At 45.1% G+C, this 16,821-nt stretch overlaps 1 protein-coding gene across 2 annotated transcripts in view; it reads right to left on the bottom strand.

Moving 5' to 3' along the window:
- The window catches only part of LOC147031672 (E3 ubiquitin-protein ligase CBL-B-B-like), a 132,538-nt gene that overhangs the window by 34,276 nt on the left and 81,441 nt on the right, over positions 1 to 16,821 (bottom strand). For both annotated transcript variants that reach the window (XM_085852111.1, XM_085852120.1), the window contains one exon: positions 5,921 to 5,998. In XM_085852111.1, the coding sequence (XP_085708237.1) occupies positions 5,921 to 5,998 (78 nt within the window). The remainder of the gene's footprint in view (positions 1 to 5,920; positions 5,999 to 16,821) is intronic.

Genomic DNA, 16,821 nt, shown 5'->3' on the forward strand with positions numbered 1-16,821 from the left:
CTGTGACGTCACGGCCAGTCTCCAGAGAATACCAAAAGGGGTTTACGCAGACACACTTACCCTATCCCATGTCCCTATCTAATTATGTGACAATTATCATTTCCCCCTTGAAGAAATGAACATTTACTAGACAACTTATCACCACTGAATTGCTACTTATTACATCGAGATTCTGGTAAACTCGAACAGCATGGCATACCTAATTAAATATCCTAATTACCCTTTGAATGCATACCCCCCCTCAAACGTAACTATATATATATATATATATATATACATATACATACATATACATATACATATATATATACATATACATATACATATACATATATATATATATATATATATACAGTCATGTGCCACTTAACGACGGGTTACGTTCTGAGAAACGCGTCGTTAAGCGACGTCGTCGTTGTGCGAACATCAATTCTTTTTTTCATTTTCGTTTTCGAACATCGTACTTACACAAACCTAGACACCTAAGCTATATGGTGTAGCCTATTGCTCCTCGGATACAAACCTGTACAGCATGTTACTGTCCTGAATACTGTCGGCAATTGTAACACACATCCAAGAGACAGAAGACACGTTAGTTTTACCTTTGTGCAGTTCATGACGGCCATCAGTGTTGTTAGCAGCAGCTTACAACCTCCTCTCGCATCGATTATAGAAAGATGAATAAATAGCGTTTGGATTTTATAAATCCGTAATCATTGCATCGATGTTATAATTTACAAATGAATAAACGAGCACCTGTCAATTGTGATATATTTTCGGAACAGTGCGATTGTTTTAACAACATAAAAAGCTTCACGAAATTTAAATTTGTGTTTTAATTGACGAACAACAACGATTTATTCATGGAATTCTTCAATTCAAAGGTAATTTACTTGCTCAAAGGTAAACGTGCAAACATTGGTTCAGTTTGAAGCCGATTTCCTTGAATCCCGATTGAGCACGATCCTGTTTTTTTAGCGATAACATTTTATGGACCTCAACGATGGCATTGTAACAGGGCCACACTGTCGTTGTTTATTATCATTATGAGGTATTATGTTCTGTAGAGTGTACATAATTGTATGTGCTATTTTTATACGAGGCAACCACTCGGCGATAGGAATTTTTCAGCTCCATGTTTTTTATTTTTTTTTTCAGAGCTGGCAGACCCGTCGTATATGCAATCCGTCGTTGCCCGGAACGTCGTTAAGCGGTGCATGACTGTGTGTATATATATATACATATATATATATATATACATATATATATATATATACATATATATATATATATATATATATATATATATATATACATATATATATATATATACATATATATATATATATATATATATATCAAAACGTGGAGTGTGACGAGCACTCCACCGATCCCCATTGGGCATAGTCCACACCAAAGCGTCGACTCCAACACAGAGGCCTCGGCAGTCAAAAGATCAAATGGTGATCATCACTGAAACATCAACCGGAACCACCGATCCGGATTTCGGGCTTATTTTCCCCCATCAGGATGGCACACCCATAAATATCCAACCAATGATGACCACACACATTAGTCATTTATACATCAGACACACCTCCTGACTGTTATGGTGAGCATCGCCGTGGATTATGCGGTTTTACCTCCACTTTCCTCCACGCACATGCACCCATCTGCATCCTACTTAGCACCTCTGCCTCCAACCTACCATTCTCGGTCATCATTCCACTGAGATACTCAAAAAAAATCCGTTTCCCTGCCAGATGCTCTTCTTCTCTAAACTGATGTTCAGTTCCTTGCTCTGCAGTCCGACCCACATTACCTCAGTCTTCTCCAGACTCATCCTCAATCAATGCGTCTCGATCGAGTCATCCTTCCACTCCTCCAGTATTTTCCCCACTCTCTGCCACAATAACTACATTGTATACATATCTTCCTCAGAATGCCTCCCTTGCTGACCCTCCTGCTCACGAGCTCCACTCCACAACAAACAGTAGTGGAATGAATGCACTTCCCTGCCTCAATCTGATGTTCACGCTGAACTCTTCTGACAACTCCTGACCAACCAAATCGCAGGCCTTTGTTCCCTCATAAGTACCTTCCACCAACCAACTTATGCTTCTAGCACTCCCATTAATCTCAGCGTTGTCTTCACCATCTCTCTTGGAAGTGTGTCGTAAGCTTTTTGAAGGTCCACAAACCATAATACCATTCACCTTGTATCTCCAACCTCTTCTCCACATCAACATCCCATATGTCACCCATCGACCTTTTCTCAACCCCTGTTGTTCTTTGCCTATCTCTTGCTCCATCCTTTTCCTTATCCTCCCATCCATAATCCTCTCTCGTCACTTCATGACATGATTTAGAAGTGAAATGTCTCGGTACCTTCCCAGATCTTGTACCTGTGCCTTCCTCTTCTACATTGAAACAATTAGATTGGTCCGCCAGTCCTCCGGAATCTTACCATCTCTTATATATACACTTTTTTTTGTATACCAATCGAGGCTCGTATGAGAGCGAACACACAACGCACAGCAAAGGGGCATGAGACAAGAGGGGCAGGAGTGGGAGGGACAAAACAGTGGGGAACAGACACATTAGGAGATCTGTGGAAGGGAGAGGGATGGGATGGGGAACATGGGGAAGACAAGATGGACATTACAGGGACTTTCAGGAAGGAAAGCAGGGGAATTGAAGGAAGTGGGCTTTGGTGGATTATCGGGGGTAGAAAAGATCAAGGATTTGGATGGGGGATGATAAGAGGTGGTGGTGAACAGCTGTTTTGAAAGCCTGGAGGGAAGAATGGGAAAGAATAGAGTGAGGCAGTTTATTCCAAAGGCGGGGAAAAAGAGGAATGAAAGAGTGAAGGTGAGCAGTGATTCGTGATTTTGGTAGTTTTACCAGAAGGGGGATGTTGGCGGACCTTGAGCGCCCTGTGGAAATGTGGTGGGGACAAATCGCAGAGAGAGCAGGGGGGGGCAAGGCTGGAGAGGAGATCGTAGAAGACAGAAAGACCACCGACCAACCTGCGGTGATTGAGTGAGAGGCCCAAAGACTCAGCTTCATTGCGGGAGATGCCGATGATCCTAAATGCCCTGGTTTCGACAGCGTGAAGCCGAGAATGGTGGGAGGCAGGAGCACCAGCCCAGAGGGGAGAAAAAAAAGGACTTAACAGCCTGACTCCAACTCCTCCTCCAACAATTAGCATCTCCGCATGTATTTCATCAATTCCCGGTTCTCCCTCTCCTTCTTCATTGGTGTGCACACGTCGTCCTCCATAATCTCCACTACTTCCATATTCCCCTCGACATAGCTCGGTTGCTCTAGCTCATCATTGCTTCCGCCCTGGATCAACAGCTCTTTGAAATACCCTTCCAATATATTGCCTCCCTTTCTGTCACGAACTTCCTACCATACCCCCTCCTCCCCCCCCCCCCCAATTTCACAACCCTGCCAACCTCATTCCAGTATTGGGTAAATTTATCGATAATCTTCTTCCCACCATCATCCTAGTCTCATTTGGTGTACGCATCCATTTCCATATCATCCCAGGCCTTATTCACAGCTCTTTGCTTCTTTCTTCTTCTGCTCGTAAAAGTGCAGTAATCTTGCATCCGGTTGACCTCCTCTATCCTTGGTATCCTATAGCTCCTTCCAAACCTCATTCTCACCAACTGCCTTCACTACATCCTTCATCCACCACACATGATTTCTATTCCTTGACATTTGATTCTTTCCTGATATTCTTCCACACAGATTTTGTGTTCTTCCATACTTTGTGTCTTTTGCACCTGAGAAGATGGAGAAGTTTCTGGCAAACCATCGACTCTGTTTCTGCAACTTAGACCGGACGGCATCAGCTCACGTGTCCTAAAATCCTGCTCTGCTGTTCTTGCACATCGTCTTTCTGGTCTTTTCACCTCGTAATTTGGCCTAGAGGACCTTCCATCTGCTTGGAAATCAGCCAACATCATCAAACCCGATCCCCTCAACTCCAGACCTATCAGCTTACCATCAGCAAGGTCATGAAATCCATCATCGCAGTTGATATGAAATCATTCCTTTCCTCCATCAACCTCATCTCTGATTACCAATTTGGATTGAGACCAGGTCACTCTGCCTTGAACATGCTGCTTCTACCTTTCCAACAATGGATGGAGGCTCTCAATGTCAGATATGAGATCAGAGCCGTTTCTCTCGACATATCTCGAGCTTTCAAGAGAGTCTGGGCTGGCTCCCGTGCCTCACACCTTACTCAGCTTGGCACTGTGGAAACCAAAGCCTTCCAGATCATTGGAAGTTTCCATGCTGAAGCTGTCTATGGGCCTATCATTTTCCCATCACAGAAAGGTCTGTGGAATCTCGGTCTTCTATCGCCTCCTTTCTGGTCTTGAACTCTCTGCCCCAGGTTTCTGCAGGGCATGCGCGGTCCACCAATACCCTTCTGGTGAAACTCCCCAAATCCAGAATCACTACTCACACATCCACTCATTTACTCCTCTTTTATCCCACCTATGGAACAAATTTCAACATTTTCTTCAATATCATTCTTTCCTGCAGCTCTTCAAGACTGAAGATATTCACCACCATCTCAGATCATCCCCCATCAAAATTTTTTTTTTACCCCCGTTAAACCACCCCCTCCACCCCCAAATTTCTGGTTTATACTTCCTGAGAGTTTGCTTATGTGTCCATCTTGTCCAAACACCCCTTGCATTCTCCCCTACCCCCATTCATGCCTGCATCCCTTGTTTGTCAGTCTCCGTCTATTTTGTCCCTCGGCCCTGCTGTTGGCATTTCCCCCTCTTGCTGCTGCTCCTTCCGTTCTGTTGTGTCCTGATGCGTTCAAACTCTTCCACGAGCCTTGCTTTACACTGCATACCAAAAAATAATTTCAAAAACCAATACCACGAAACATCTCCCTGTGCTCTCTCAAAGCCCGTGGTTTCCTCACCAAGTTATTTATACGTTGCTTTCACCGTCTCCTTGTACTTTACGGTAACATTATCTTTGCGTTTCCATCCTTGATAGTCTTCCTGCCCAGTCTTAACTTCCTTCCTCTTCTGCATGTGCACAACAAACACCATAGCCTTGTGCTGGGGTGTGACATGCTGGGTGGAATAAGTGAAACAAGAGGAGAAAATAAAATTACACTCACAGACGTAAAGATTACTTTAGAAGATAATGTGATGCATTATTTCTCAGCAACCTTGGGATGAAACATGCAACCTTCAATAACATCAATATAACTTGGCTCAGGGAGGCCAAGATGTTATTATGAAGTTCAAATGGTTATGAAAAGAAATAAACGATTCAGCGTTTTCATGCGGACACGTAGCTTAATGTGGGTAAGTGCACCATACGAGTCGAGTCGAGTAGTGTACAATTCAAGTTGCGGAATAATTGCAGCTGCTTAAAGATTCTTGCTGAAGAGAGAGCTGGTTAAAAATGGATTTAAAAAAAAAGGAAAATGGGTTGTCACATGAGAAATCCTTTATTGCTTTGACTGTGCCGATTAAATCTTCACATTTACTCCGCCGACTGCATTCGATAGGTTGAGCTGCCTCCCAATGTACCTCCCCTGCAGTCACCCAATGTACTTCTTTGACAGTCAGGTCTAACCATCAATGGATGTGATATTTGTACAAGGCGTGCCACAAGCTTTAAACAATGAAGGAAGATGAAACCAAGCTACACCAGTTCAAACAGTTGGCCTACCTCTACATAAACACCAGGACAGGTTACCTGTAAACAATGGAGTCAAATTTCAGTCCTTTGGTGCAAAACTGTGAACCTGCTGCTTCAAAAGTAGAATATTATTCATCTTTCAATAAAACGTTGCCTTTCAAAGTCACAAAGTTGCTCGAATAATCTGGTGGTGTTAACAGATCGCTTATGGAAAACACGAACAGCTCACCTTGCAGCGTAAGTGGGAGGGCTACCCACACCTGATGTCTCTGCCCCCTCTGGGTTCTCTCTCTCTGCTGGAACAACGCTACAAAGCAAAATTCAGCACTCAGTTCACTTTGTTTTCCATAACATCTACATCTGTTAGAGGCAAAGCATTTCCATCACAATCATTTGCTGATGTTGAAGCCAAATAAGGTCAAACCAATGATTGTGTTTGGTATTGATGCAAAGAGATTTTGGTCATCATGGATCATCGTTCCATGTTACAGGTGAAATGAAAATTTGATCAAAGATAAAGGTCGTGTTTATCTATTGCGTGAAAGTTACCACGCAAAATTTAAAGAACAGCTATGCACAGATCAAGGAAATTAAAGGTGTTTAGTTGAATTTGGGGAGGGGGGGAGGGAGAAAGTAAGGGAGAGGGGTACAAACATTCCAGGATTAAACATCAATTACCAGAAAATACCACATAACATCACAATTATTTATAATAAAGGACATGTACCTCTTTGACACTACAGATCAACGATATGATAAAGCAACAGTTTGGCCCAGATATAAAGCATTGTTAATGTTATTACCTCCGCCACCGAAGATGAAGCAGGTTATGTTTTCACCCCTTTCTGTTTGTTTGTTTGTTTGTTTATGCACAGGATATCTCAAAAAGTTGTGGACGGATCCGGATGTTTTTGTGGGCAGGTTGGGTGTGTGACAAGGATGAACTGATTAGATTTTGGTGAAGATCTGGATCCGGATCTGACGACTAGAAATTTTTTAATTATTCTTCACCATTGAGAGATCGGGCCAAAAACTATATGTAACACGATATCTCAAAAAGTTGTGGACGGATTCGGACGGAACTTGGTGGACACATTGGGTGTGTCGCAAGGATGAATTTATTTGATTTTGGTGAAGATCCGAATCCAGATCTGGATACGAGAATGTTTTAATTATTAAAGTGATTCTTCACCAATGAGAGATCGGGCCAAAAACAATATACAGAATGATATTTCAAAAATGTAATGGACCCGATATGTCCTCATGGATCAGGCATTACGTGACGGAGGTACACACTCTGCCGAGTACCCTTCTAGTTTAAAAAAAAAAGTGTTCATACATTAAGCCAAGAAAGTGAAATCCATGAAGTTAAAATCTTAGGAACTGAAAGGTTTAGTAACCACTCTTAGAGCACCCTTGTATAATGCAATTCATTTCTGATGATTCTGTAATCGATCGTACAATTATAATGATAGGGAGGTTAAGGACATGTTTTGAGCTTAATGTTAACAGGGGAACCCAGTAAACACCCTGAAAATGTATAACGGTGAGGAATACATGATTTGTTAAAGCGCTACAATCAGGAAATGCATTGAAACCATGACATGAATGGAGTTATTTTCATTGCAAAATTGCAAAATGGAGTTATTTCCAGGCCACTCACTAAGTTGACTGCCTTTGGCAGCCAATAACAGAGGTAGCACTGCAACATTTTGTATATGGTCATGTGCGAACATGTCATGAAGGTGGCATGCAATGACCTATTTTAATAGCTACGTCGTGGAATTTTTCTTTTTTAACGTCCACCAGTGAATGCTATTTGACAGGTCAATCAGGTTAACATCCCAATCCAGTGGGAGGTGGACTCTGATGCAACACCTTGCATGGTATCGGTGTAATGGATAGAAAACCCACTCCAAGTCTGGGAGGTTTGCGGTTCAAACCACGACAGAGTCATACCAAAGACTACAAAAATGGGACGTGCTGCATCCTTGCTTGACATTCAATATTTAAAAGTTTAAGAGCAAGGACAATCCCCCATTGGTTGGCATCCATAGGGAGGATAAAATTCCTCCTTAGGAAATGCCCGACTGGTTTCAAGTGTGGTGAGAAAAGCGGCACCATTGTTGTGATGTCACTGGTACACAAAGTACCCTGGGAAGTAACGGCACTTTCCCAAATTCAGTGGCTGTGTTTGTGTCATCTAACAGTCCAGTGTTGCCTCGCGTATGTGTGTGTAGTTTGTCGTCATCTCCATATGCAGGTTTCAGAAGATGGAACGGAGTCCTCCCAGGTCTCAAAGTGTGTGTGTGTGTGTGTGTGTGTGTGTGTGTGTGTGTGTGTGTGTGTGTGTGTGTGTGTGTGTGTGTGCGTGTGTGTGTGCGTGTGTGTGCGTGTGTGTGTGTGCGTGTGTGTGTGCGTGCGTCATGTAAAAAGTTGAAGATGAGAATCAAAGTCATCATGCAAAAAATGAATAAATAAATGCAGATGAGAATTTATAGTTGGGTCGGGAACCAGGCTCAGATTTGATAGCTCAAAGAGCGAGTGCGCAACCTTTAAACTATTTTGTCAGCCCCGAGAAAGCATTATTTCAAGAGGCTTGTGTGCTTAAAATCACTTTTATTGCTTTTGTATAACCTGTTGATGCACTGTCTGTAAGGCATTTAATTCCTCCTTTTGAGACTGATGGCTGATCATAATAAAATAAAAGATCATAAACATATGTAGGTTCTTTGGTGCAGTTTGTCATGTGCTGTAGCTTTATTTGCCACACTGATCTCTTGGCAAACAAAGGGGTGGGGGGACTCTCCATTCTCACAAAACTCATTTTTGGTATTTAAAAAGATACATCAAGATTTACAATCTCGAACCATTAAAGATGAAGTAAAAATGTAAGGAAGGTTGCCAATGGAAAAATTTCTGGTTCGCCCATGCAGTGGGATACAGAGTTTTGCAATCGTGTGTGTGTGTGTGTGTGTGTGTGTGTGTGTGTGTGTGTGTTAGAGAGAGAGAGAGAGAGAGCGAGAGTGTGAGAGCGAGAGTGTGAGAGCGAGAGTGTGAGAGCGAGAGTGTGAGAGCGAGAGTGTGAGAGCGAGAGTGTGAGAGCGAGAGTGTGAGAGCGAGAGTGTGAGAGCGAGAGTGTGAGAGCGAGAGTGTGAGAGCGAGAGTGTGAGAGCGAGAGTGTGAGAGCGAGAGTGTGAGAGCGAGAGTGTGAGAGCGAGAGTGTGAGAGCGAGAGTGTGAGAGCGAGAGTGTGAGAGCGAGAGTGTGAGAGCGAGAGTTTGAGAGCGAGAGTGTGAGAGCGAGAGTGTGAGAGCGAGAGTGTGAGAGCGAGTGTGTGAGAGCGAGTGTGTGAGAGCGAGTGTGTGAGAGCGAGTGTGTGAGAGCGAGTGTGTGAGAGCGAGTGTGTGAGAGCGAGTGTGTGAGAGCGAGTGTGTGAGAGCGAGTGTGTGAGAGCGAGTGTGTGAGAGCGAGTGTGTGAGAGCGAGTGTGTGAGAGCGAGTGTGTGAGAGCGAGTGTGTGAGAGCGAGTGTGTGAGAGCGAGTGTGTGAGAGCGAGTGTGTGAGAGAGTGTGAGAGAGAGTGTATGAGAGAGAGTGTATGAGAGAGAGTGTATGAGAGAGAGTGTATGAGAGAGAGTGTATGAGAGAGAGTGTATGAGAGAGAGTGTATGAGAGAGAGGGAGAGAGAGTGTGAGAGCGAGAGAGGGAGAGAGGGAGAGAGGGCGAGAGAGAGAGAGAGAGAGAGAGAGTGTGAGAGAGAGAGCGTGTGAGAGAGAGCGTGTGAGAGAGAGCGTGTGAGAGAGAGCGTGTGAGAGAGAGCGTGAGAGAGAGAGCGTGAGAGAGAGAGCGTGAGAGAGAGAGAGCAGAGAGTGAGACAGCGAGAGCGAGAGAGAGTGAGAGAAAGAGTGAAAGAAAGAATGAGAGAGAGAGAGAGTGTGTGTATGAGAGAGAGGGAGAGAGCGAGTGTGAGAGTGAGAGAGGGAGCGTGCGAGAGAGCGTGCGAGAGAGCGTGCGAGGGAGAGCGAGAGAGCGAGGGAGAGCGAGAGAGCGAGGGAGAGCGAGAGAGAGCGAGCGAGAGCGAGGTAGAGCGAGAGAAAGCGAGAGAGTGTGAGGGAGTGAGAGAGAGAGAGAGAGAGAGAGAGAGAGAGAGAGAGAGAGAGAGAGAGAGAGAGGGAGTGTGAGAGTGCGAGAGAGAGCGAGGAAGTGTGAGAGCGAGAGAGAGCGCGAGAGAGCGTGAGAGAGAGTGTGCGAGAGAGTGAGAGAGAGAGAGTGAGAGAGTGTGAGAGAGAGCGTGAGCGAGGGAGTGTGAGAGTGCGAGAGAGTGTGAGAGTGCGAGAGAGTGTGAGAGTGTGAGAGTGCGAGAGTGCGAGAGAGTGTGAGAGTGCGAGAGAGAGCGAGCGAGGGAGAGGGAGTGTGAGAGAGAGAGCGAGGGAGTGTGAGAGAGAGAGAGAGAGAGAGAGAGAGCGAGGGAGTGTGAGAGAGAGAGAGAGAGCGAGAGAGCGATGGGAGTGAGAGAGCGAAAGTGCGAGTGAGAGAGAAAGTGTGAGGGTGAGAGAGAGCAAGAGAGAGAGCAAGAGAGAGAGAGAGCAAGAGAGAGAGAGAGAGAGAGAGAGAGAGCGAGAGTGTGAGAGCGAGAGAGAGTGAGAGAAAGAGTGAGAGAGAAAGAGAGAGTGTGTGTTTGAGAGAGAGGGAGAGAGTGAGTGTGAGAGCGAGAGAGCGAGAGAGCGAGAGAGAGCAAAAGAGAGCGAGAGAGAGAGAGCGAAAGAGAGCGAGAGAGAGAGAGCGAGAGAGAGAGAGCGAGAGAGAGAGAGCGAGAGAGAGCGAAAGAGAGCAAGAGAGCAAGAGAGCAAGAGAGCAAGAGAGAGAGAGAGAGAGAGAGTGAGAGCGAGAGAACATGAGAGAGAGGGAGAGAGAGCGTGTGAGAGAGTGAGAGTGTGAGAAAGCAGAGAGCGAGAGAGCGAGAGCGAGTGCGAGAGAGCGAGTGCGAGAGAGCGAGGAAGAGCGAGAGAGTGTGTGTGTGTGTGAGAGAGAGAGAAGAGAGAGAAGAGAGAGAGAGAGCGCGAGAGAGAGCGCGAGAGAGAGCGCGAGAGAGAGCGCGAGAGAGAGCGCGAGAGAGAGCGCACGAGAGAGAGCGCGAGAGAGAGCGCGAGAGAGAGCGCACGAGAGAGCGCACGAGAGAGCGCACGAGAGAGCGCACGAGAGAGCGCGAGAGTGCGAGAGAGAGCGAGGGAGAGTGAGAGCCAGAGAGTGTGAGAGCCAGAGAGTGTGAGAGCCAGAGAGTGTGAGAGCCAGAGAGTGTGAGAGCCAGAGAGTGTGAGAGCCAGAGAGTGTGAGAGAGAGCGAGAGAGAGCAAGCGAGGGAGAGCGAGAGAGTGTGAGGGAGTGTGTGTGAGAGAGAGAGAGAGAAGAGAGAGAGAGAGAGAGAGAGAGAGAGAGAGAGAGAGAGAGAGAGAGAGAGAGAGAGAGAGAGAGACAGAGAGAGAGAGAGTGTGTCTGAGAGAGAGAGAGAGAGAGACAGAGAGAGAGAGAGTGGGACAGAGAGAGAGAGAGAGTGCCAGAGAGAGAGAGAGAGAGAGAGAGAGCGAGAGAGCGAGGGAGTGTCAGAGAGAGCGAGAGAGCGAGGGAGTGTGAGAGAGAGAGAGCGAGGGAGTGTGAGAGAGAGAGCGAGGAAGTGTGAGAGAGAGAGAGAGCCAGGGAGTATGAGAGAGAGCGAGTGCGTGTGAGACAGAGCGAGGGAGTGTGAGAGAGAGAGCGAGGGAGTGTGAGAGAGAGAGGGAGCGAGGGAGTGTGAGAGAGAGAGGAAGCGAGGGAGTGTGAGAAAGAGAGGGAGCGAGGGAGTGAGAGAGAGAGGGAGCGAGGGAGTGTGAGAAAGAGGAGCGAGGGAGTGTGAGAGAGAGGGAGCGAGGGAGTCTGAGAGAGAGAGGGAGCGAGGGAGTGTGAGAGAGAGAGAGGGCGCGAGGGAGTGTGAGAGAGAGAGGAAGCGAGGGAGTGTGAGAAAGAGAGGGAGCGAGGGAGTGTGAGAGAGCGAGGGAGCGAGGGAGTGTGAGAGAGCGAGGGAGTGTGAGAGAGAGAGGGAGCGAGGGAGTGTGAGAGAGAGAGAGAGGGAGCGAGAGAGAGAGCGAGGGAGTGTGAGAGAGAGCGAGGGAGTGTGAGAGAGAGCGAGGGAGTGTGAGAGAGCGAGGGAGAGAGGGCAAGTGAGTGAGAGAGAGCAAGGGAGTGAGGGAGCGTGAGACAGAGAGCGAGGGGGGAGAGAGAGAGAGAGAGAGAGAGAGCGAGAGAGAGAGAGAGAGAGAGAGAGAGAGAGAGAGAGAGAGAGAGAGAGAGAGAGAGAGAGAGAGAGAGAGAGAGAGAGAGAGAGAGAGAGAGAGAGAGAGAGAGAGAGAGAGAGAGAGAGAGAGAGAGCGAGAGAGAGAGAGAGCGAGAGAGCGAGAGAGCGAGAGAGCGAGAGAGCGAGAGAGCGAGAGAGCGAGAGAGCGAGTGTGTTTTATCCCCATAATTCAGGTTACATACGTTTTCTTGTTCTCAGTTTTGTTCCGACAGCTCAATTAAGGATCTTCTCAGAGCCCCAGACAGCCTCCAACTGTAGTTTGTTTGTCGTAATATTTCCAGGGATGTTTTTTTCAGCTCTCCGTGAGGTTCTTCGTTATTGTACCTGATGCTTCAATCATTACTGGTACAATTTCGGATCTCTTCAGCTTCTGCGATGTTTTCACTTCATTTTTGAGATCTTGATATTTGGTCATTTTCTTGATTTCCACCTTATTTAGACGAAGATCACTGGTTGCTGAATCCTCAATTAGCAATGCCTTATTTTCCTTTTTGTATCTGAGTACTTTGTCCGGTCACAATGCTTTGTTTTCTCTGTTCACGCTCAATGGGATTATGAGGTCGTACATGAGCATTACTTCCTCGATTTCAACAATCGCTTTTGGTTCGTGTTTCCATGAGTTTTCAGGAACTGGGATATTGAAATTTCTGCAGATGTGTCAGTAGATTACTCGATGTAGCTTGTTGCGTCTGTGTGTACAGCTGCTCTGACAGTAGTTTTTTTTACATCCTGATAGGAGGTGGCTCGTAATTTGTTTATACCTTGCAGAACCTATATTTGTCCGAATGACTGAGTCCTGCCACCTTCTAAAAGCCGTTGGTGTTGTGTGCTTCGTCTTGCACAATTATTATGACAATCAGAGTGCTCACTCTACAGGAGATCTTGTTCCTAACATGCGATACATTCTTCTGACACATACCTTTATTTGGGCGGTGCATAGGCAACTGAGAGCTGCCTCCATCGCTCCGGACAAAAAAAAAAAAAAAAAAAACCCGGGTCACGTGCATGAAGCAAAGATATACCTACTGCGTGAAATTCAAAACACCTCACTGCACTGGAAAACATGGGGACAGGAATACTGACTGCACTGTAAATGGTGGAGACTTGTAATACCCTCCCCCACCTGCAGGCAGCGCTAAATAATAAAATTTACATAGAGAATTTGCATCACCCCGATAACACCTCACCCCCCTCCCTCCAGCCCCATTCCCCCAAGATCACCGGCAAAGATAAAAATAGCACCGCCTAGCGGGTGTAACCCTTCAGCCCCTTGAAGCAAACCAATTTCAAGATGGTGGCCATATTGAAAATCGCAGCACGCCCATTTTCGAAAGGAACCTTCCTCGACTCAACCCCAACACACCCTGCAAAAATGGATTTAATCAGACAAGGCGTTCTCGAGATTGACGGAAACCAATTTCAAGATGGCTGCCATGGCGGCCACAGTGAAAATTGCAGCATGCCCATTTTGGAAAGGAACCTTCCTCTACTCAACCCCATTATACCTCGCCAGAATAAAATCAATGTGTGAAGCCGTTCTCAAGTTATTGTCCGGAAACCAAATTCAAGATGGCTGCTCTAGCCGCCATATTGGAAATCGGATTGCGCTGAATATCGAAAGGAACCTTCCTCTAAACACCCCCATTATATCACACAAAAATGAAATCAATAAGTCAAGCCGTTCTCAAGTTATTGTCTGGAAACCAAATTCAAGATGGCTGCCCTAGCCGCCATATTAGATTTCGGATTGTGCTGTATATTGAAAGGAACCTTCCTCTAACCACCCACATTATACCCCCATGAAAATAAAATCAATCTGTCAAGCCGTTCTCAAGTTATTGTCTGGAAACCAAATTCAAGATGGCTGCCCTAGCCGCCATATTGGATATCGCATCGCACCGATTATCGAAAGGAACCTTCCTCTACCCAGCCCCAACACACACTGCAAAAATGGATTTAATCAGACAAGGCGTTCTCCTCGAAATCGACGGAAACCAATTTCAAGATGGCTGCCATGGAGACCACATTGAAAATCGCATCGCGCCCATTTTCGAAAGTAACCTTCCTCTACTCAACCCCAAAACACCCTGCAAAAATGGATTTAATCGGACAAGGCGTTCTCCTCGAAATCGACGGAAACCAATTTTAAGATGGCTGCCATGGAGACCACATTGAAAATCACAGCGCATCCATTTTCGAAAGGATCCTTCCCCTACTCGACCCCAACATACCCTGCAAAAATGGATTTAACCGGACAAGGCATTCTCCTCGAAATTGACGGAAACCAAAAGTTGACAGACGGACGGACGGACGCCCGGACAACGCCTGTGACGACAATACCCCTTAGCCCAATTCGGGCTGAGGGGTAAAAACAGTCCAACACACAGATTGGGGTCATGCTGATCTGCACAGCAAGTCTGGATGGAATCAGCATAGAACTGTAGGAGTAGCAGAACAAACAAACACAAACACACATCCGTGAATTATAGAAAGGATTCATTCTCCAACCCAGCTGAGATGACCTCTTCTTAGCCATTCCAATGATCCTTCCTTGTCTATCCCCAATCTGTCGAACTCCTTTTTTTTTACACTTTCCTACTCTTTTTTTTTCTTTCTCGCAGTTGTCACGAACAACTGTTGATATTTCATCTTACATTTTTCTTTCATCTTTTTTTTTGCAATCATTGGGGCTGTATGTGTGTTGGTCTATCTGTCAAGGACATAACTTTTTTTTTTCTTTACCATTTGAGCTCATTTTCAACAAACCGTAACTGAGAATTTGGTGACCAACTCATAATTGGGTCAAATGTCAAAGGGCAAAGTCATAGTCGGCATAATACCCCATTCTCGTCTGGCCACCAGACAGTCAGCACCATACATCATGCATCTCTTCTTTCTTTTTTCTTTGCTTTTTAAAAATCGCTTCCGTGATTCTTTATTTATTTGCCATTGAGCTTTGGTGTGATGGCCTTAACCTTTTTTTACCATTTGATCTTTGTCATCAATCTTTCAACAAATTATTATTACAATAATGTGCGAACACTAATTGATAAAATTTAATTTTTTTTATTTCAGCTGTTGTTCTTATCAAGTTTAGTTTGAGTACAAGCTGGACATGGACAGGCTTTTCATTTTGGGATGCTTTCTCATGACATATGTTTTGTTACTGACATAAAAATACGACCGCGCGTCCTGAAGCTCACGTGGATTTCTTTTTTGTTAATGCCGTGAACAAACTTTGGTACAAGATAGTGGTCAAGTTTCTTTGAAATTGTGTATGTAGCTTTGGAGAAGAGAGCAAATACATACAGTATTTTGGGGAGTCAACTCCCCCCGTCCCCTGTATACCCCCTTAATGAGTACGGATTTTGATGCGGTCGATACACTTTGGTACATCATGGATGATGAAGGTTGTGGTCAGGTTTCATCAAAATTGTGTGTGTAGTTACAGAGAAGAGAGCAGATACCTACTTTGAGGGGGGTCAACCCCCCCCCCCCACCCCTCCGGTAGACTCCCTTAATGATCGTAGATTTTGATGCGGTCAATACACTTTTCTTAGGCATAAGAGATGAAACTTGTGGCAAAGTTTCATCAAAATCGTGTGGCTGGTTCAATCGATAATGAGTGGCGTTTAGAGACCAACCGACTGACTGACTGACTCACTGACCTACGGACAGTGCTCGATCACATAATCTCACCTGACTAAAGTCCAGGTGAGCTAATAATTGCATGTTAACTGTAGTTTTCTTTCATTATCCAAAAGTAAGGTATCTGTCTATTCGGCATTGTCCTAAATTAAATAATTGGTTGTGTAGATTCTTGAATTTCATGAGAAAAGGAGAGAAGGGGTTAATAATGTAGCAATCTCACAAAATGTGAGGGGATATTTAGGCAGCATTACAAAATAGTGGAAAAGGGTGGGTAGTGGAGACCATTATGAAAACAGTGAGGGGGGGAAAAAATGGTATTAAAAAAAAACGATGGTTATACAACACAACATTTAAAAATTAGACCACCTGTCCTGAAGCTCACTTGGATCAGGAGCAACACTCACTCAACCCCCCCCCCACTTCAGCCCGCAGACCCCATTAGACCCTGAATTTTTTTTAATGCCGTGAACAAACTTTGGTACATCATGGGCGACGAATGTTATGGTCAAGTTTCATCGAAATTGTGTGTGTGTAGTTTTGGAGGAGAGCAAATACCTGTTTTCTTTTATTCTATTTATTTGGGGGGGGGAGGGGTGGAGTGGGTTAAACGGCCCGTTGCCCCCCAGAATGAGTGCAGATTTTGATGCGGACAATACATCTTCATTCTGCATCAGATATTAAGTTTTTGGCCAAGTTTCATCAAAATTGTGTGTTTCGTTCAAGCGATAATGACTGAAGTGTTTACGGACTGACTGACTCACCTACGGATACTGTTTGATCACATAAACCCACCTGACTAAAGTCCACGTTAGCTAAATGGTATGTCTCCACTCTCCCGCACAAACACTTGTATTGACATAGTGCAATAATCCTTCATAGTAAAATATGTCCTATGCCTGGAAAATGTTTGTATTTTGTTTGTAACATAAGACCTCTGACCTTGACCTTTGTCATTGAAATGTGACCTCAAAATAATCTCTACCTGTTTGTAAATACATCAAGCACAATGCATCAAGTTTGAGGAAATTCTGTCAACTACCTTTTAGTTAGAGCATGAACAGTGAAATTTTACAGTTTGACCTTAACCTTTATCACATCTGGGCCAAAATCGAATCACTTAATTTCCCTGTCTTACTTTACCTTTTTTACCAA

This window comes from Eptatretus burgeri, chromosome 2, assembly GCF_056783735.1.
Source record: "Eptatretus burgeri isolate ZD-2024b chromosome 2, Ebu_testis_v1, whole genome shotgun sequence".
Lineage (NCBI taxonomy): Eukaryota > Metazoa > Chordata > Myxini > Myxiniformes > Myxinidae > Eptatretus > Eptatretus burgeri.